The sequence below is a fragment of the Saccostrea echinata genome, unplaced genomic scaffold (assembly GCF_033153115.1).
Source record: "Saccostrea echinata isolate AGI-Se365-2 ecotype Australia unplaced genomic scaffold, CSIRO_AGI_Sech_v1 ptg000022l, whole genome shotgun sequence".
Classification (NCBI taxonomy): Eukaryota; Metazoa; Mollusca; class Bivalvia; order Ostreida; family Ostreidae; genus Saccostrea; species Saccostrea echinata.
Genome location: NW_026889771.1, coordinates 5,390,597 through 5,411,996, shown reverse-complemented (window position 1 = coordinate 5,411,996; position 21,400 = coordinate 5,390,597). Strand labels below are relative to the sequence as shown.

At 34.3% G+C, this 21,400-nt stretch overlaps 2 protein-coding genes across 2 annotated transcripts in view; one reads left to right on the top strand and one right to left on the bottom strand.

Moving 5' to 3' along the window:
* Positions 1 to 21,400, top strand: part of LOC133190280 (translation initiation factor eIF-2B subunit beta-like) — a 234,850-nt gene that overhangs the window by 182,267 nt on the left and 31,183 nt on the right. The window lies entirely within an intron of this gene.
* The window catches only part of LOC133190292 (uncharacterized), a 44,366-nt gene that overhangs the window by 13,160 nt on the left and 9,806 nt on the right, over positions 1 to 21,400 (bottom strand). Inside the window, exons 4-24 of the mRNA XM_061325833.1 lie at positions 21,195 to 21,258; positions 20,479 to 20,616; positions 20,174 to 20,264; positions 19,657 to 19,751; positions 19,435 to 19,553; positions 18,958 to 19,006; positions 17,590 to 17,689; positions 16,757 to 16,863; positions 16,017 to 16,058; positions 15,811 to 15,891; positions 15,411 to 15,671; positions 14,955 to 15,054; positions 14,718 to 14,849; positions 14,453 to 14,590; positions 14,207 to 14,298; positions 13,987 to 14,088; positions 13,635 to 13,775; positions 13,429 to 13,476; positions 10,600 to 12,091; positions 5,941 to 7,612; positions 4,189 to 4,195 (exon numbers count right to left, since the gene is read on the bottom strand). Of these exons, the coding sequence (XP_061181817.1) occupies positions 4,189 to 4,195; positions 5,941 to 7,612; positions 10,600 to 12,091; positions 13,429 to 13,476; positions 13,635 to 13,775; positions 13,987 to 14,088; positions 14,207 to 14,298; positions 14,453 to 14,590; positions 14,718 to 14,849; positions 14,955 to 15,054; positions 15,411 to 15,671; positions 15,811 to 15,891; positions 16,017 to 16,058; positions 16,757 to 16,863; positions 17,590 to 17,689; positions 18,958 to 19,006; positions 19,435 to 19,553; positions 19,657 to 19,751; positions 20,174 to 20,264; positions 20,479 to 20,616; positions 21,195 to 21,258 (5,071 nt within the window). The remainder of the gene's footprint in view (positions 1 to 4,188; positions 4,196 to 5,940; positions 7,613 to 10,599; positions 12,092 to 13,428; positions 13,477 to 13,634; positions 13,776 to 13,986; positions 14,089 to 14,206; positions 14,299 to 14,452; positions 14,591 to 14,717; positions 14,850 to 14,954; positions 15,055 to 15,410; positions 15,672 to 15,810; positions 15,892 to 16,016; positions 16,059 to 16,756; positions 16,864 to 17,589; positions 17,690 to 18,957; positions 19,007 to 19,434; positions 19,554 to 19,656; positions 19,752 to 20,173; positions 20,265 to 20,478; positions 20,617 to 21,194; positions 21,259 to 21,400) is intronic.

Sequence of the window (21,400 nt, the reverse complement as noted above, 5' to 3'; positions counted from 1 at the left end):
TTATTCACACGCAAAATACATGTATGACCTCATAAGTGGCTCCATCCCAGTCTTAGGGGTCCTAAATATTATAATCCCGATGTTAAACTTTCATCCTCTATATTCGTGCCTCCCCCTTCCTTTGGAACCATAATTAGAATCTAAAGTATGTCAAGAAGCTTTGACATTAAGCTTAATCTTTTCTTGCCTAGTGGTTTTAAATAACCCCATCCTGTTTTGGCTTTTTTTCTTTATCTTGCCTTGATAGCATGCATGGCGGCCCTTCATTCAATTTTGATACCTTTACCCACAGATCCTTTGAAGTATCAATCTTGTAAAATTGGCCCAGTTTGGTCCTAGAGAGCTAGTAAATGTGTAGACAGATAGATGTTGGGTGATCAAAACAGCTCACACAAGCATATACCACAGGTGAACTAAAAAAGTTTATGGCTCCAAATATACCATATTTTATTATTCTCTCATCATAATTGATGTTGTCCTCTATTTAAAATAATCTTGACAAGAAACCACTGTCATTCCTATTTTTTTCTAATTAAAATGTAAGAATAATAGGCATTTGGCTACTTGTTCTTGCTATTAAGGATGATGCTCATAATTTCCTGGAGCAAGTCCAGTGAAGTTAACAATTATTTAAGAAATTTAGAAACATTCATCACCATCATAAATTGCAATCTTTTCCCTCAATTATTTCAGGACATGTTGACATCTGATGTATGTAAACCCTTTACATATATCATATACTTTAACTTAGGTTCCCAGTTTCATTTATCATATAAAAAATTCTCATTTCTTCAGCATCCCAGTGATTCCAAAAAAAAAAAGATAAACATCACAAAAAGCAAGTAATTTTTATTGATACAAATAATAAAACCATGGAATATCACAGACTTAAGCTAGTTGAAAATGTGCAGAAAAAAATTACAAACTGAAGTTAAAGATCATTTCATACATCAGGTTAATATGAAGTTAACTTTTCTGACTGGTTAATCTCACCAATTCAAATAGATGCTTCTCGTGTAAACTATGTATGGACAAAGGATTTTTATCCAAGTTTTACAAACTACAGTAATAAGATTATTTTTTATATCTAACAGTACATTTCATTAATACTGAAATATTTAACTTTTTGAGACTATAAAAATCACTACATTTTATTATCTTGCCAGTTTAAAACATTTACTTTATACATTTTAGAATGAAAATTATAAAGTGCAGTGTGTCTAATTAATGGATATTTCCTATGCTACTCAAAAAATGTCTAATTTCATCCAGAACACCCTAAGTAGTTTAAGCACTTTGATGGATATCCAAAATTTTTATAAATCATCTTATAGGTACACATCAATTTTTAACAGAAATATAAAATTCCCTGACAGAAAAAAAATGCTTGTTAAAATAATAACCAGACTTTCACCTTGTGCGGATAATAATAAAGCAACTCAAATGAGGATGAAAATAACACAAAACCATTAAAACACTCCTTTGAAACAATCTTTTCAAAATAAAAAAAATCTTGAATGAAGAGAAAAAAAATCTTGAATAAAGAAAAAAAAAAAACACATAAAATTCCATGGTTTTTGTATAAATATTGACCAAATGACCAAACAATATAGAACATTGTGCAAAAAATCAATACCAGATGCAAAACTTATGAAGGTAAATCATGCACTTGCTCCTTTGTTGTATTTATTTCCCTTATAAACTCTTAATTAAATTAACTGTTAACATTTATCAACACAGCTAGTATTTCCCTATAGTACAAGCACATTTCACTAAAACATTCAGGTTTTTTTAAGCACAAATATACACATATATACACAGAATATTTCCTCTGATCTCGTTTACTAAAATAAAGTTTTCAACACAATTCAACCCTAAAATTCCAACAAGATCTTCCTCTAGATTCCAGAAGTCTAACAAGTGAACACATCTGAACTAACATCTTTCAAGTTCTTATAAATATATATATTAACTGTTTGCATTTGTTGTAGTTGCAAGGCGCAACCCTTTTAAGCATATAACAAACATGCCAAATCGCATAACACTTCATTTCATTCTAATAAATACTAACTTCAAAGAAAATCCACATCTCTTACATCTCCACATACTTGTTTGCTCTTTTTAATCCATTCACAGTACATGTGCTTGCAATCTTCAAATAGGTGTACATTATAATACTTTTATTGCACATTTTTTTAACACATCACCACTTTTTCTACATTTAACAATTGTATATTAATTGTAAATAAAAAATGGGCATCAAAACACAGCAAAATTATTCCTGAAATAACCGGTTTCATGGTGACAAAGTACAATGCTGGGAGTATCTAGGTCATATACATCGAATGTTACACTGCAAACCAAATTTTAAACAGCGAGACATTTAATTCCAATTTTACACTATAGTCTAGTCCTTTAATAAATTATTTAATGTAACTTTAATATAATATTATTTGCTAACAAAATAAAGTAAAAATCATCTGGGTTTTCTACAATGTGGCCCTAATACTAGTATGGATGATCTCCATTTGTCATCAGTTTGGGAATTAACTTCACGCATGTCTCAAATATGTAAAAGTTGGTTCACAGTAAATTATAAATCACATTAAATGATTAAAATGTATTTATGTTATGGACTAGAATTGTCCATGACAAGTGATCATTTTTTTTCCGGCTTATCATTTAACTTGGAGACACAATCTGATTCTTCTGACATTTGACTTAATTATAGGAATGTACAATCTTTATTGAGGTTTCTACTGATCCAGTAATAAACGTAAGCATACAAAGCCAGCTATTGCTTCTAAATAAGGAAACTATTTCTCTGCAATGCAAACTACACCTCTTCTACTACACTGTAAGCCAATCACTAATTAAAAACAAGAGGCCCATGGACCACATCGCTCACCTGAGTAACTTTGGCGATGCTGTTCTTTACCAGATTTCCCCCCTTGTAATACCTATTGTGGCCCCGCCCTACCCCCGGGGGTCATGATTTGAACAATTTAGAATCTACACTATCCGAGGATGCTTCCATATAAGTTTCAGTTTTTCTGGCCCAGTGGTTCTTGAGAAGAAGATTTTTAAAGATTTTTCTTATATATTTCAATGTAAAACTTGGATTCCCTATTGTAGCCCCGCCCTGCCCCCGGGGGTCATGATTTGAACAATTTAGATTCTACACTACCCCAGGATGCTTCCATATAAGTTTCAGTTTTTCTGGCCCAGTGGTTCTTGAGAAGAAGATTTTTAAAGATTTTTCTTATATATTTCAATGTAAAACTTGGATTCCCTATTGTGGCGCAACCCTACCCCCGGGGGTCATGATTTGAACAATTTAGAATCTACACTATCCCAGGATGCTTTCACATAAGTTTCAGCTTTTCTGGCCCAGTGGTTCTTGAGAAGAAGATTTTTTAATGACCCCACCCTATTTTTGTCTTTTCTTGATTATCTCCCCTTGTAAGGGGACTTGGCCCTTTATTTTAACAATTTACACTCCCCTTCACCCAAGGATACTTTGTGCCAAGTTTGGTTAAAATTGGCCCAGTGGTTCTTGAGAAGAAGTTGAAAATGTGAAAAGTTTACAGATGGACGGACAGTCGGACAACAGACAACGGGTGATCAGAAAAGCTCACTTGAGCTTTCAGCTCAGGTGAGCTAAAAAAAGAAAAAAAGAGGTAAATCAAAGGGACAAAACTCTTTTGAAAATGGAATACATATCAAAACACAGTTTTAGCTTTAATACAAGTACGTAATTAATAATAAAATTAAATAAAATTAGTCCTTAGCATTAAGATACAAAATAAATAATTAAGCAAGTATAAAAATGGGTTAATTAATATCAATAATTTGATGCCATAAATAAATTAGGTTGGGATTGACAATATGAATGATGGGATAAAAGAAAGCAAAAGACAGAAGTGTTTTATTCTTTTGCCTTTGCGCAATTTACAAAAGCATGATGGGGAGATCAGATGAACGAAGGTATAATATTTATGTTGAGCAATTCTTCAGGCTCTTGTTTCACCACATTACCTAACAAAAGCCATCAGTTAAACTTAGGGAACTTCATGTGTCAGGATATTTGGGAATACTAAATATAACTGGTTTTTAAGTGAATTTTCATACTCAGTATTAAAATGAATCTGGGGAAATTTATGTTGAATAATATGAAAGTACATGTACATTTATGCTAAATTTTGATTTTAGTGATGATTACACAGCAAACATTCTATGCAAATAAAATCAACAACATGAAGTAAATTAACTCAAAACACAGCAGCATCTATTATCTCCAACAACAAAAAAAATCATTTTGAACGAAAAATCTTTCCCAATATTTGACACATATTCTTTGTGCGACTTCTCCCAAAAAATCAATTCAAAAAATTTTTGCAAGTAAAACATGAAGTGCACTGTATAATTCAAGTGGATATTCAGACAGTGAGTGTAGATCTGCAACATATTGTTGGCTGCCTTGAGATCAGACTTGATGAAGATGATAACTTTATCCCTGTGTACTGTGTGATGGGCTGCCTTTAAAACTGTGCTTTTCTGCTGTATACTGGCTCAAAGAGGAATTGTGCAATGACAGATTACTACATCTGCCAACCTGAAAAACAATTTTGAAATTTTTTTTATCAAACTGATATAAATCACAATTTTTTATGACTAATTAATCAATCTTTGGAGTCCACGAGTTTACATTACCAGTAATTTACACAATTTTAGTTTAAGTTGTTAAACCATGGCTTCCATTCATTTTTATGAAAACATTTTCCTTGCTTGTACTACAATTACATGTACTTGCAACTTTCAATAATTGTATTTTTGACACACTATATAAATCTTTGAATGCTTAAAATAAATTATTACTATAAATACAGTAACACAATCATTATACAATGTACAAAGGGGAATACAGAATATCTCGTGGTTATTTCCTCTACAATAATGACAAATGTGTTGTTGTTTTACTCTTTTTTTAATTCCTATGAATTATTGATTCATCTAACACATGCATCAGAAATAGTAATGAACACATCAAAAACTTTTAGATTTGATTACAAATTTGGAAGCACAGAATCCACTTCTAATCTGACTTAACATATACAGCTGTGCTTCAGAAGCTGATGAGTGTGCTCCTCTGGTAAAGACTATTACCAAAAATACAGAATCTTTTAAAATTTTCTCATATATAATGACAATTAAACAAAAAATGTACATTATATTTACTGGCAAATGGTAAATTGCTTATAAACTTTTTGATTTTATTGAATTCTGTAATTGATGATCAAAACTGGCAGTGCAACCAAATGATAACCAATTACAGGTGATCACTGTGTTCATGACTAATCAGAAAAAATTTCAAAATGAGTAAAATTTTCTAAAATTTCATGCAAATTTTCAGTGAAAAAGCATGTCATGCATGGAAGATACAAAATCAACAGAAGACAACAAAACATGCTTTATAAGTTGCCAAAGAAAGGAAACAGACTGCTAACATGTAAATGTATTGAACATGAAGGGTAACTCTTTCTGAGACATACCATTTTATTTATTTGAGGGGGATGAATTATTTTCTTCAACTACAACTGAAATTCAAACACAAAAGAAAAACTCAAATATCTAATGGACCAAATCCACTTATGTACTGTTAATAAAGTTTCTGTAAATGAAGACATGAGAATACACTGAAATGCATTTCACCTGAATTGAGTTTATTTATTATTTACTAAAATGTGTACAATTGATACACAAAAATTCACAATTCATGTTGTTATTTCAGGATAATTATTTATTTAATAGGTACTGTGAATATGAAGACATTGCCTTGCAAGTGAAACTTAATTTACAGTACATTCATTCAAATAAAACCAAATAACACAGACTACACTTAAACAGTTCAACGAGATGAACTAATTCAGAGAGAATTACTCACCAGTCTGCATTTGGTTTCCAAACTGCTGTTGAATATTGCCTTGATCCTTGTTAAACACCTGGAATGGCACAGTGAAAGTAGTGAACCTCTGCCTAGGGTTAGAGTTACTTCCCTGTAAAACACCAGAGGGTGCTGGATGTATTGTGACTGGCGATCCACGGAAAGTATTTATTTGTTGCGGAATTCGGGGCTTGAGTGCCTGCCCCCGCTGTGTTTCATTAAATTTTTGTGGCGGTGAAAAATTGTTGTTCATATTGGCTACTGTAGTGTATGGTCTCTCAGGAAATCCATTTTGTACTGTGTTCAGGTTAGGTCTAGGCTGTATGGTAACATTACTGGGACTGCCTTGTGGTCTGTGGTTCACAGTTAGGATGGGAGATTGCCCACAGGGTGAGGGCATCCTTTTCTGTTGAACTTTGGGTAATGGGAGCAGAGGTCTGTTAGAATTCGCTACTGGCATTGGAAGAGTAACGTTGGATGGTTTCACTGCAATATTAGGTGGTGGCCTTGTTAAATCTGGAAAATTGAATGTCTGTACAGTACCTCCTCTGTTATCTATGGTAAACTGAAAGCTAGGTCCATTTGGCTGGATGCCATTAGCTGGGGGTACTAATCCATTACTGAGTGGGACTACATTGCTACCAGGGGGAGGAGGGGGTGGAGGAACCTGTGAGCACTGTTGTAATGGCTGGTTAAAGTTGTTGACAGCCTTTCCCTGAGATGGAGGTGGTTGGGATGTCACAAGTGTCCCTGGTATAGAAGTTCTGATAATCTGCCCAGGGGTCCCTGAGCTCTGTGGCATCAACTGCAGAACTACAACATTGTTGGTCAAAGACGAAGCAGGAATAGTCTGGTTTCCCAGAGCAGCAGTTTGTATTAAATTATTCCCTGATTTTACTGCATTGTTAGCCATTATCATCATAGCTGGATTATTCACAGTTGCGTTACTATTCACAATACGATAGCTGCCATTTAGGGTTGCATTGGCTATACTGGTTTTTAATGCTATCGGTTGGAAAGAAGTGCTAACTTTCATGGGTTTTGTAGCAGGTTTAGGAGTAGCAGGTTGATGTTTTGCTGGTGACCTTTTAGCTGGTGGCCCTCTGCTACAACTACTGCTACAGCTCGAACTACGTGATCTACTTCTGCTGGAATACGAGCATCCAGAACTACAAGAAGAGCTACTTGACGATCGGGATCGACTACTGCGACTGGAGTCATAACTGGAACTTCGGCTCTTGCTACTGTAAGACCCATGGGTATCACTCCTTCTGTACTGGGCTCGACCACGATTAGACAAATTTCTATGTCTACCATTTAAATGTGTTCTCATATCATTCCTTTGATTGTTTACAAACTGACTTGGTGACCCTGGGGGTGTTCTTGGGCCCTGCTTGTGGACTGGTGGGCTCCCAGGGGGTGTTCTTGGCCCTGATGGCTTTATTTTAGTATAAGGAGCACTTCTGGAATGATCTTGGTGAGATCGAGATGACGATTTCTTGTGCACATTGTTATGGTGATGATAACCAGATTTCAGCTGTTTTTCTGTGCGCTTATTTTTAGTTAGTTCAGAGGAAGCCAGAGCTACAAGGGCATCAAACCCACTGGTAATTTCTTTAGGTTTAGGCTTACTGTTTGAATGTCTATAGGATTTTTCAGTTCTATGTTCTGAAAGATAAAAATAAAAATATTTTGTATTCATGTTTATTTCCTTAAATGTCACAACAAGTTGACTTTTCACTTGATAATTGAAAATTCATATTTATATCTGTAAAATGAGGTTCATTTCCACAAAACAGGCATTAATGATTGATATTTTCTATATCAAAAAAAAAACATATCAGAAACTCAGAAAACACACTAAAATGTTCTTCTGTATCATTTGATGTTGAAATTTTGCAGAAATTTCTTTGACAACAAAATAAATGATATTGACAAGATAATAAATATTTTCCCAAATATATTTCTGACAGATTATTTATACATGTTGTTTAACTAAGTATGATAAACCAGAAGTCTCTGATGAGACTGTAGCTCTACTGGTCTGTTTGTATACCAAAAGAAAAGTAGCACTTGGATTTGAAACATTGCAACATGCAACAATAAATAGAATTATGTATCTTAATGTAGTCTACTTTTGTGACAAGTTATATTGAAATCAAATGAAAACTAGGAGTAGTAGCGTTTTGAAAGTATTTCACGGAAATTTCTATTTTTAGTACTGGTAACCATGACAACACCATTCACCCAAATAAAAAAAACAGAAATACATATTATGTATCGTAGTGTATTCTAACTGTGTGCCAAATTAGATTGAAATCAGACCAAAATTGTAGGAGGAGTAACGTTTTAAAGGAATTTCACAGAAATTTCTATTTTTAGTAACCATGGCAACACCATCCATCGAAATCAAAAACAGATGCACTAAATTATTATCTTAGTGTAGTCTACTTGTGTGCCAAGTTATATTGAAATCGGACCAAAACTGTAGGAGGAGTAGCGTTTTAAAGGAATTTCACAGAAATTTCTATTTTTAGTAACCATGGCAACACCGTCCATCGAAATCAAAAACCGATGCACTAAATTATGTATCTTAGTGTAGTCTACTTGTGTGCCAAGTTATATTGAAATCGGACCAAAACTGTAGGAGGAGTAGCGTTTTAAAGGAATTTCACAGAAATTTCTATTTTTAGTAACCATGGCAACACCGTCCATCGAAATCAAAAACCGATGCACTAAATTATGTATCTTAGTGTAGTCTACTTGTGTGCCAAGTTATATTGAAATCGGACCAAAACTGTAGGAGGAGTAGCGTTTTGAAAAATTGTTTACAGACAGACGGACAGACAGACAGACAGACAGATAGACGGACGGACGACGGACACCTTACTATCGCATAAGCTCTTCTGGTCTCTGACCAGTAGAGCTAAAAATCAGGTTATTTTGGTTTGAATATCAAGTACTTAAAACATTTCTTTTATTGCTTCATTTCTGTAGTTTACAAGTTCTAAAGGTTGCAGTGACTTCAAACATTTAAAATAACATCATATTTTGTAGATCTACATTATCCATAACTGAAATGAGCAGAGAAATCACAACAAAAACCATAATAAAAAGTTTGAGCAAACTAGAAATATGTCCATAGGACATGAATGCCCGCCGAGGGTATATTAGTAATGCAAAATGAAAATTTGTATTAGTGTATGAAATTTAATGAGAATATCTTGAATAGTTTCTTTAAAATTGAAATTGAAATCTAAAAAGTTGCATATAGATGCTAAATTTTTACCAAATTATGTATTAGTGCATAAGCTTACATAAATATATCTTAAAAGGTTTCTTTAAAATTAAGCAAAATGCAAATTTAAGAAAAGTGAGGTCAAGGTCAAAAGAAAGGTCAAGGTCAAAAAATGTTGATGCAGTTGAATAGTTCTCACAAATACATATCAGCATATTAAGTTTGATAAAAATATTTTGAATGGTTTATTGAAAACTGAGCTAAACACTAATTTTACATAAATGAAGTGAAGGTCAAAGGAAAGATCAAGGTCAAAAAATGTTGATGCAGTTGGAAAGGTTACATCAATATGTATTAGCATATGAAGTTTGATAAAAAATATTATCAATGGTTTCTTTAAAACAGAGTTAAACACAAATTGAGAAAAGTGAGGTCAAGGTCAAAGGAAAGGTCAAGGTCAGAAAATATTGATGCAGTTGAATAGCTTACACCAGTATATATCAGCATATGAAGTTTGACACTAATTTAAGAAAAGTGAGGTCAATTTAAAGGTCAAAGGAAAGATCAAGGTCAAAAAGGTGGATGCAGTTGAATAGCTCTCATTAGTATGTATCACCATATGAAGTTTGACAACACTATATCGAATGGTTTCTTTAAAACAAAGTTAAACACTAATTTAAGAAAAGTAAGGTCAAGGTCAAAAAATATTGATGCAGTTGAATAGCTCTCATCAGTATGTATCACCATATGAAGTTTGAATAAAAATATCTTGAATGATTTCATTAAAACTGAGCAAAACACTAATTAAGAAAAGTGAGGTCAAGGGCAAAAAGAAAGGTCAAGGTCAAAAAATGTTGATGCAGTTGAAAAGCTTACATCAGTATGTATCAACATATGAAGTTTGATTACAATATCTTGAATGGTATCTTTAAAACTGAGCTAAACACTAATTTAAGAAAAGTGAGGTCAAGGTCAAAGGAAAGGTCAAGGTCAAAAAATGTTGATGCAGTTGAATAGCTTACATCAGTATGTATCAACATATGAAGTTTGATTACACTATCTTGAATGGTATCTTTAAAACTGAGCTAAACACTAATTTAAGAAAAGTGAGGTCAAGGTCAAAGGAAAGGTCAAGGTCAAAAAATGTTGATGCAGTTGCATAGCTCTCATCAATATCTATCAGCATATGAAGTTTGATAAAAATATCTTGGATAGTTTCTTTGAACTGAGCTTTGAACACAGCTAAACGCAAAGTGTGACGGAAGGACAGACGGAAGGATGGAAGACGGACATGACAAACACTATATGCCCCGGCCATATTCATGGCGGGGCATGAAAAATTTACTAGTCATTCCATGCTCCCTTCTTCAGAAAGCTAAGAAAACTTAATGCTAGTTTAAAATTTGAAATCTTTTACCTTTAACAGCTGCCTTTGTGAACAGGGGACTGTTTCTGCAGGAGTTAGAGGAGGACTCCAAGCCTGGTGTTCTCACAGGTGTCATGGACTTGTTTGAAGCAGGAGAGGTCCGAGATAAATCTATTCTTGGTTTCTTAGCCAGAATGGGAGAAATCGGATCATTTGGTTTACGTTTAATGGGAGTGGGTTGTTTTGTATGGCTGTGATTGTTGAATGTTGGCACACTATTGGGCTTCACATGATTATGTGCTTCAGACATCTGTATTAAAGCTTCTGCTAGGTTAAGCTTTTGTGACATGGTTTTATCATCAGATTTAGAATAATTTAACTGAGTAGTAGTGGTTGATCCTGACTTAGATGGGCCTGTAATTTGATCCTTCACAACAGCTTTTATGTAATTGTTTATAGTTCTGCCTCTGTTACTACCGTTTCGATTCTGAGAGTTTGCTGGAGAAAAGCCTATGTTACTGACCCCTGAACTCTGACCCGATTCTTCACCTGCATCTGTACTGTCCACACTACTTGACCTGCTGATAGGAGAATACATAGCCATGAGTCTCTCAGCCTTGGTCATTTCTTCTTTTGTAGTTGAAACCGTTTTGTTCTTTTGCACATCTTCCAGTCTAGCTTTATCCAAAGGGATACTAACTGGTAGGGAGGGTTTTGTCTGACCCTCTTCTGATTTCACCTTTCCCAGTGGTATACTAACAGGGAGGGAAGGTTTTGGCACCCCATCTTTAAGTGCCTGGAGGGCTATAATTTTCTGTTTTACACCATTTACAGGTTTCAATGTGTTTTCCTTAACATGTTGGTTTTTAGCGTTGTCTACCACAGCCAATACAGGCACAATGGACTTTACATAACTGTCCTTATTTTTCTCTCTCTGTAAAGCACTAGCCTCCAGCAATGATTGTAAAGACAGATTTTTCACTTTCAGATCTTGCTTTGAAGAGTCTACAGATACTGGTGCAGTGGATACTGAAGCTGCAGTGGTTTGTCCTACAGAAGATGATGGTATGATCCCTGAGCTTTGAGAAGTAGGGGATAGTATACTCCTCATTCCAACAGGCAAACCTTCCTTCACTTGACTACACTTCATGGATGCATTTGCTACATGGGCACTGCTTACACTTTTCATGGATGGGATAGTTGTGGCTAATGACAGAGATGTGGTTGATGGTGTAGCTGAGGATGATGGAACAGCTGTGCATAATGGGATAGCGGTGGTTGATGGGATAGCTATGGATGATGGTATAGCTGCCTTAGATATATCCCCAAGTCGTTGATATAGATTTGGCACAGGTTTCTGACCCTGAGCTATAAGCAGGAAGTTCTCTTTTTCTACTTCAGACAGATGCTGGTTTTCACTCTCCAGAGCCTGTACCTCAGCTTCTAGCTCCTTCACTTTGTTAAGTAACTTCTTCTTCTGGGAGTAGGTGGTACTGACATGTTTGATCAAATCATTTGTTAGCTCTGGTTTGATAAATCCATTCTGCAAAGTGATTAACACAAATTAATAACAGTACAAGAGGCCCATGGGCCACATCGCTCACCTGAGCACATTGGCTAGGAAAAAAAGCAAAAATCAGTACAGTATTGAAAAGTTTACAGGGAGGGGGGTGTTGAATTTTAAACTACCTGATGATGCTTTCATATCAATATAACAAATGGCTTTGTTGTTCTTGAGCAGCAGATTTTTTTCCCATATATTCATTTGTAAAAATTTGATCCCCCATTGTGGCCCCACCCTACCCCCGGGGGCCCTCATTTGAACAAATTTCATTCTACACTACCTAAAGATGTCTCCATATCAATTTGACTAATCATTGCTTTTCTGTTCTTGAGAAAAAGACTTTTTCCTATATATTCCTCTGTAAACTTTGATCACCCATTGTGGCCCCACCCTATCCCCAGGGTAATGATTTGAACAAACTTGAATCTACACTACCTGAGGATGCTTCCATATAAATATGACCAATCTTGGCTTTACTGTTCTTAAGAAGAAGATTTTTAAAGATATTTTCCTATATATTTCTATGTAAAACTTGGATCCCCCATTGTGGCCCCACCCTACCCCTGGGGGTCATGATTTGAACAAACTTGAATCTACACTACCTGAGGATGTTTCCACATAAGTTTCATCTTTCCTGGCCCAGTGGTTCTTGAGAAGAAGATTTTTAAATGATGCCATTATTTTTTCACTAATTCCTAATTATCTCCCCTTGAAAGAGGGCGTGGCCCTTCATTTGAAGAAACTTGAATCCCCTTTACCCAAGGATGCTTTGTGGCAAGTTTGGTTGAATTTGGCCCAGTGGTTCTTGAGAAGAAGTTGAAAATGTGAAAAGTTTACAGACAGACAGACGGACGCCGGACAAAATGTGATCAGAAAAGCTCACTTGAGCTTTCAGCTCAGGTGAGCTAATAAAACTGAACCAAGCCAGAAATTGGATTGAAATAGCATTCTTTGTTATAATAAAACTTATTGTCTGGCATACAGCCATTTGTAGGATCTGAAAACATGATTTTTAGACAAAGATTCATGGACATTTAGGTTTTAATTGAGAAGTTCAGCACTGCTTTTTTGAAAGATTTTTTTTCTGGGTACAGTGTACATGTATGTGGAAATGGGTAATGAATCTCCACAAGTGTACATATTCAGTGCCCTTTGACATGAATATTTGATTTCCACCAAAATTAGTGTGCTCTTAACAGACTGGCTCTTAACAATTAGGCAGCTACTGCTGTACAAATGAATATAACCACTCAACTATTAAACCAATCAGTAAAATGATTGACTCCCTGAGCCAAAATGAGAGAAAAGAATCTAACCTTGTTTCCATTCAGTTTCTGACCAAGGACTTGCTGATTTGTTTCACCCTGCAAAATAAGAAAGTCACCATCACATGTTATACACAAATTTGTGTTGAAGTTAAATACCTATATTTCTCCTAAATAAAATGCCTTTCGTAATACGTAACATTTTTTAAATACATGTAGCTCTTTAATATTGATCATTATATTAAGAAAAGACTGACCATCAGTTTGTTTCTCTCTGCCTCCAGATTGGACACTTGACCTTGGAGGTTACTCAAATGACCCTGTAGCTCCTTATGTCCAGTTACGATCTTCTTTGCTTGCGTTAAGAACTCAGATGGATTTTCAGCATTTATACCCAGCTGTAAACAATCATAAAATAAAATGTAGGTAAATTTATACTGTAGCTGTATCTTACATTGAAGATGCACAAAATTTATTATTTTTATAACCAGTATCTAAACATGTTTTAGTTAAGATTGTTAGAATTAGTAAATAATTTTAAAATTAATTTAACTTGCAAACTCATTTGCCCCACCCCCAATTCCCAACTTATCTATAATAAATACATACCTCCTTCATTCTCTGTTTAAGTCTTGACACGCCCTCTTTCTGCAGTCCTGAAATCTGGGTCTCAAGATGCAAGGCCTTGGCCCTCAACTGTAGCTGTCTTTGCTGAAAATGGAATAAAATTTTTATTACTACCTCTATTATTTTCACCTCTCTCTCTCTTTTATTAAAATAATGTAGTGATCTCCCAAAATTCAAGTAAAAATGTCCATCTCAGACATACCTTTTCCTTCTCAATTTCTCGCTGAATGGCAATCTTATACTGTGGGCTTTTCATGTAAGATATAAACTGCATGTACTGTTGTTTGAACAAATCTGTTGAAAGAAAAAGATTTAAAGAAATAAGGATTTTATGAAGACTACCTAGTTAAAAAAAATTAGTGTAGCAGTTAACTCTCTAGTATCCTTTTCTTAAATATTCTAGTAAGATGTCTTCAAAATATGTAGCAAGTAATATATAGATACTGACCAAGCAAATGCTGCAAGGCGGGGGGCTCTGACTCCAGGGAGGAGATTGACCGACTCTCTGTGGTAGGTTTGAAGTACGAGGAGGAGACAGAGGTCATGCTGAGGTCATTCCACTTCATCGTGTTTTCAGGTGGAGAATCTGTGAAATGATTAATTACACGATTAAATTGAATAAAATTAATATTTTCTTCTGTGCCAGTAAGCACAGCCACTTAGAAAGGATGTTAATACTGGAAATCTCATCATATACAGGAATTACTTCTTACCAGACTTTGCGGTTGACATTAAGGTGTGAGTATGCAGCAAGTTCAGACTGTCTAAACCAAGGACTTTGGATTTGGCCTTTTCTTTGTTTTTCTTCACACGAGACTGACGACTAAAATTTGTTCTCTTTCTCCCTAAATAAAAAAGAATACCATGTAGGTCATCAAAGTGATAATAACAAATGTTCCTAAATTAAAGCTGTTAATTAGAATGAATTATTCTCTGCTTTTAAATCTTACCCCCCACGGGCTTGTCCTTTCTGACATTTCTCTTATTCCTGGCTGTCTTCACAGCTGCCTTTGCCTCCTTTGGTTCTTCTTCTTCAACATCCACATGAGACTGAAGGAAAAAATCCAAATTTTGATATAAGAAATTAAAATTTTCAAATCCTTGAAATAGCTTATCATTTCACAAATGATACATATAAATAATATTACTGTGATACAGTTCTACCTTTCAAGACTCTTTAAGGCTACAAATAAATTTTTTGGTAACAACAAAATATCGTCTACATATTCCTTGCTCTATATTCGAACTGAACCATAAATGTAGTATCCTGAAACCACAGTCATCCAAGCATCAGTTTGTGTCAGGTGAGAAAGAGAAAAAGGTGGAAAATGTGAAGCACACTGCCCTTCCAACAAACAGTAGTTTTGCGACTGACAAACACACACACCGGGTGTGGCTTGACTTACATTTTCACTTTCTTCCCCATCCCAGGCGGACAAAAATGCTGAGGCTTTGGATTTGCTGATTGTTTCCGACCACTGCCTTCGGGTGGTAGCCCCAAATACCTGGTTATTTTCATCCATGGTGGTACTTGTTGCAGTACTGGTGTTACTGGCACTATCAAAGTCCAAGTTCCGAGATGCTGGGAAGGAACTATTGGAACAGCTATCCAAGGCATTCACACAAGCCCTACTTCTGCGTTTCAAGACCCCATTCCTAACTTCTTCCTGTAAAGATTTTTATTATACTTATTCCATGTGGATTTAAGTAACATGTATTGATAAAATTATAATCAAACATAAATATGTTCACAATGTACTTCTAATAGCTGGTCACTCTAAGTATGGTATAATTACAACAACTCACCTTCTCTTTATTCTCAATGTTATTTTTATCTCTCAAGGTCAGCAGTCGTCCTTTACGATCCTTTCTTACATCCTCCTCATCCTATTAAAAAAAAAAAAATCATTATCAGTAGAAATCAACTTGATTACACATGAATATCTCTAACATGAAATGCTGATTCACCAACATCTTACTTAAAAGAAAAAATTTCATTAAAGATACTGTACCTTCAACTTGGGATTTTTCATCCTTAGGAAATACTTCTCAAGCTAAAAAAAAAAAAAAAAACATCATTTGTAAAGCATCAGTTTGTGAAAAAAATAAGTGCAAAAAATGTGTGCATAAAAAAATCTCAATATTTGAAAATTTATTTAAGCATCAATATCATTAATACTTCATTATCATTCATAATGAAAATTAAAGTTAAAATATAAATTTGATACATGGAAAATGTTTTTCAAATATGCAACTGTATGTTTTGCAATCTTGTGAGTGCTAACTTGAATACTAAAAAGCATGCAGATATGAATAATCCAAAAATGTTAAAGTAAATAACACAACTATTTTAAAGTTAAATATAAAACTGTTCACACTATAGGTATGAATGCATATGATTCCCAAATCTGTGCTCATCTGATCATTTCCTTTCCTCTAGTACACTACAAATTGAACTAGCCTTGCTAGTCTAGCATCCATACAAGCAAACAGTCTGAACCATCTTTTTTCTTTTTTTCTTAGAGTTTCAAATTTTTTTTATTAAGTCAAGGTTCATTTACCTCCCATAGACCAAATAATTTCTTTTAAAAATACCAGACTCAGTAAAAAGCAAGTCAAATAATTTCTTACTTTAAACTCACTAACAGATGTGTAGCTTGTATGACTGAAAGAGTAATAATGATTTCATGACTGATGAGGGTAGTATGAACTCTGGGTATGGCTACATGCAGAGGGGGATCCCCCTACTCACCAAGGTTCTATCAATGGTGTGAATATAGTAAGCAAACGGTTTGCCTGTCCAGGAAACGGCGCCACTTAGTGGGGACAGCTCGGCAACATGCATGATCGTCCCAATATCTGTAAATGGCAGAGTTTATGTATGTCAACATCTCCACACCTTCTATCACTTGACAGAAAGCCTACTGGGAAACTGACACTTGGAGCCACCCAAACTTGGTCTAAACCAACTCTAGACACAGAGACAAGCTGTCTGAATGAAAAATTATACAATCTTTATGAAGACGTATAATAAATCAACCTGACGACATGTTTCTTTGAACCTAGCCCTATTTTTGCCACCTAAACTTCTTACTCTGCTACCTGATGGAAAAAATCAGGGGCTGGGGAGGGGATGACTCACCATTGCCCTATCTATTGTATGGAGAAAGTAGGTCACAGGTTTTCCTGTCCAGGACACCTCACCTCGAAGTGGGGATAACTCGGTTACATTCATTATAGCCCCAATATCTGGAAGAATACTTTAGGAAAATACACTCAAGGCACAGTGGCCTTGTAACATTTCATAAATTTTATTGTTTGCCAAGGTGAATTTCCAACTGGTAGTTCAAGCTGAGACTAGAAAGTCTAAGTTGGTTTTCTACGACATTCAACAACATGAATTGCACAAAGTTTCAATATACAAGTAATCTTAATCTATTTTTATCAGAGCAATAATTATTTCACTGAATTATTTTCACTGATAAATAGTGATGTTTCTTACAAAGAGCGTAATGTCAATTCATTTACACTGTTTCTCTTCAACAGTAATTCATAAATAATAATACTTGTACAGTTTTCACTTACCACTCAAATTCCTGTCTGTAATTCTGAAATTCAGTGGACAGAATGCTTTTGAGGAAACAATTTTGGCGCCCTCTTTCATGTTGGCAAATCTCAGTTTCAACTGAAAGAAAAGATGACAGATTCCATTTTTAAACAAAAACAGTTTTTAAAACAGATAAAATGTCATTATGGCCATTCCTCTAGTTCTTGGATAGACAGTTAATACTATAAATCCTTATCAATCATAATACTGTAAAAAATTTTTATGTCTTTATTAGCACAATCCACTACGTTTGTAATGACAGACATGAAAGAAAACATCTTCATGAGCATATGTTCTGACAAAAGTACACAAGTAAATCTGATGAGGGTTGGGCTGGAGGTGAGAAACTGGTTGGAAAAAATCTATAGAAATAATGATTTACAAATGAAAGAAAAAGTGAACAAGCTCACATACCCCACGCTCCCCCAAAACTCGACAATGCAACACGTAATGAATGGCACAGTGCATTTTAAATACACAGTATAATTCAAAAAGGGGCATTACTTGCAAAAAATCATCACATCAAAACTTCTTGCATATAAGGACATTCAAATGGGAACTATCCAAGATTTTGTGTGTGTGTTAAATCATTAATATTTTGTTCTCAAAATCAATAGTGGTCTTTTAAGGTCATAAAATATTTCACATAAAATTTCATTACAAAAGCTGATTCCAGTGGATTTCCTTATTACCTAGATGGAAAGTTTCTTCAATAATAGGCAAAACTCTTAAGGCAAAAATAATGGAATCAGAATTTCCTGGTAATATGCACATCTACACACTGTGTACTAAATATCTGCAAAGTTTAACCAAATTCTGTGCAGCAGTTTAAGAGGAGTTGCACTAACAAACTGTTCATCTCTATATTCAAGATATGGCCAAAAATCTTAGTTGAAAAGTGCCAAAATTCCCAGAAAAATAATGGAATCAGAATTTCCTGGTAATATGCACATCTACACATTGTGTCCTAAATATCTACAAAGTTTGACGAAATTCTGTGCAGCGGTTTATGAGGAGTTGCGCTGACAAAAAACAGGACTGACGGACGGATCAAAAACATTATATCTCACGCAACTTGTTGCTTGGGGTATAATAAAGAAATCCTAAAATAAGTGCCACTCAAATAAATCTGATGATATCAAAAACAAGTAAAATAGTTTGAACCTACACTGAACCATTTCTTTTAAAAGGTCAATATCTATGTCATTTTCATAATAAACATCTATGAGAACTACCACATATTTCTCAATTTACCTGTATCATTTTATTTATATTCTTTACACATTTAAAAGGTCAGGAAAAACCACAAGGTATGAGAATTATTTGTGGTGAATAAACTAACATACCTGATGGTCTACTTGTGGTCCAAATGCAAAGTTGTTAACAAATATCACTCTGTAAATGCAAAAAATAGCATTCTGTCATAAGTTTTCATTAACACCTATACCAACCACACAAACACATGAAATCCATCAAATGCTAAATGTGTTGTAAACTGAATCAAACATTGAAACAGGTAGTCTTTTTTAATTTACTTATTCATGAATTTTAGAATATTTAAAAAACAGCAATGAATTTTACTTTAAATTGAACTATTTTTGTTTTCTTATTCAATTTTTTTTTATATTTTTATATATTTATATATGATCATTGAAAAAAAGAAATATGTCCAATTGACTATTTCTTTTCAATCAAACTGCAAATTTGACTTTTACGCAATAAATTTTATTGTCATATAATTGTTCACAATTTTCCCAACTAATTTGATAAAGACACAGCTAGATAGAAGTAATCTCAATTTACTGCTGATGTAGAGATCTTACGTGGCGTTGTTGATTTTCTCTTTCACTGCCTCGCAAAGAAAATCCCCCTTTTCTATCTGATATTGCCCATGGTCTTTCCCATACCATTTCGTCCACTTCTCAAACTCTGAGGACATCACCTAATAAAGTTATGTAGTGTTTTAACATGTCAATCTAGTACCAAATTAGATTCAATTGTCACATCTAAAGCCAGAATTCAAAAGAGCAATGTTACCAACTTACCTTGGCATACTGGGCTGGAAATTCAGCTTTCTCCATTCCGTAACACATTTTACATGGAGTGGCAGCTGCTACTTGTAGGACAACCTGTCCAACACCTGATCAAATATGTTTCAATACTCATATATTTCTGATTGTTTGTTTTTTTTAGGCATTTCTTTATTGTTTGTCTACTAGGGCTGACCAATGTTTGCCACTGTTTCAAAGCATTCTCAAAAATTTTGTTCTACCCTTAAATATCATTACACTCCAAATAAAACCAATATAATAACCTAACCATTCTCTTGCAATTTCATTACTTTTAAATTTGTTACGTGGAGTACAAATATCTACTGTATTTGAACAAACTCAAATGAACTGAATTTCTTACACTAGTTAGTAATTAGTTTAAGCTGAGTTCAGTTTTTTTTTATATTGGGAATTAATGGCTTAAAAAATAATAATAATAATAATTTTTGCCATTAAATTGTCATGGCCAAACAAAGAGATTCACCTTTAACCACTCTATCAAATAACTTACCACTGCCCAAGTCTATGAAGTAGTCATCCTCAGTGAAGTTGATGGATTGTATCATCTGGTCCACCAGGTCAAAGGAAGTCTCCCCGTACACCTACAATATATTATGTATTCATCATTAATGCTTAACTGGATAAGGAAATTTTTTCTTATCTAAAATGATTATCTATTACAGGTATAAGGCAACTTTTTTTAATATCATTAGGCAGGTTCTTCCTAGTTTACCAATACCCTATTGATTATGTTCAATGTAAATGTCTCATTATAAGTCAGATTTGATAGAAATGTTTGTAACATGATTCAATTACCTCAGGTGAGAATGGTTCATACTGGTTCAGTCTCTCTGGATCGCTGACTGCTTGGTTATAACACTGCTGTAATATGTGCTTCAGCAGACCGGTAGACGGACGACCAGCCAACTCACTCTGTCGACTCGTTCCTTTCCACTACAGAAATACATGTAAATTCATGCATTTTCCAATCTTACTTAATCTTTTCATTCAATGCATTATTTTTGACTCTAAGAGAAACATGCAAAAATATTCTGATACTTAAAAGTCATGTTTATTTGCAATATAACATTCTCTCTTAACTATAAATTGTCACCCCACCCCCAACATAATCTTTTTCATAATAAAGGGATTCTTAAAGACTAGGCTAGCATTACTTCATCAGCCGGCCTGAAAAAAAAAATTGGAGATCAAATAACAAGGAGATAATGCCCCACCCCTAACAATTACACAATTGTAGCTCTAACAATCTATAATCTAAGATGCGCAAATATCACAATAATATTTGCGACAATCTTTCTATGACGACACTTCCTAACATTTCATACCTATTTTTGCAAAGTTGCATGATTAGACAGGTAAGCACCCTGCAGTATATCACAGGTATTATAATCATGGTACTGTAATTTCATAAGTTGCTAACATTTGATTTGCTGTAATCTGATAGATTGCCTTTTTGTAATACCATGCTAGTTTTCCTTACATCTCACAAAACAAGGTATCTAATCACTTACAAGTTGTCGAATGCTGTCTATCGTCCTGTTGTATTTATCACAGACATTTTTCATGCTCTCAAAGCTGAAATACCAAAAAATATTTATTTCTTTTAATTTTTTTATTTTTTTTACTGCATATATACATTTCAAGTCAAAAAGAATTTAGCATCATTTTACAGGTATATGGGTGAACAAGTGATTTGTGAAACTAAAGTATATATTTT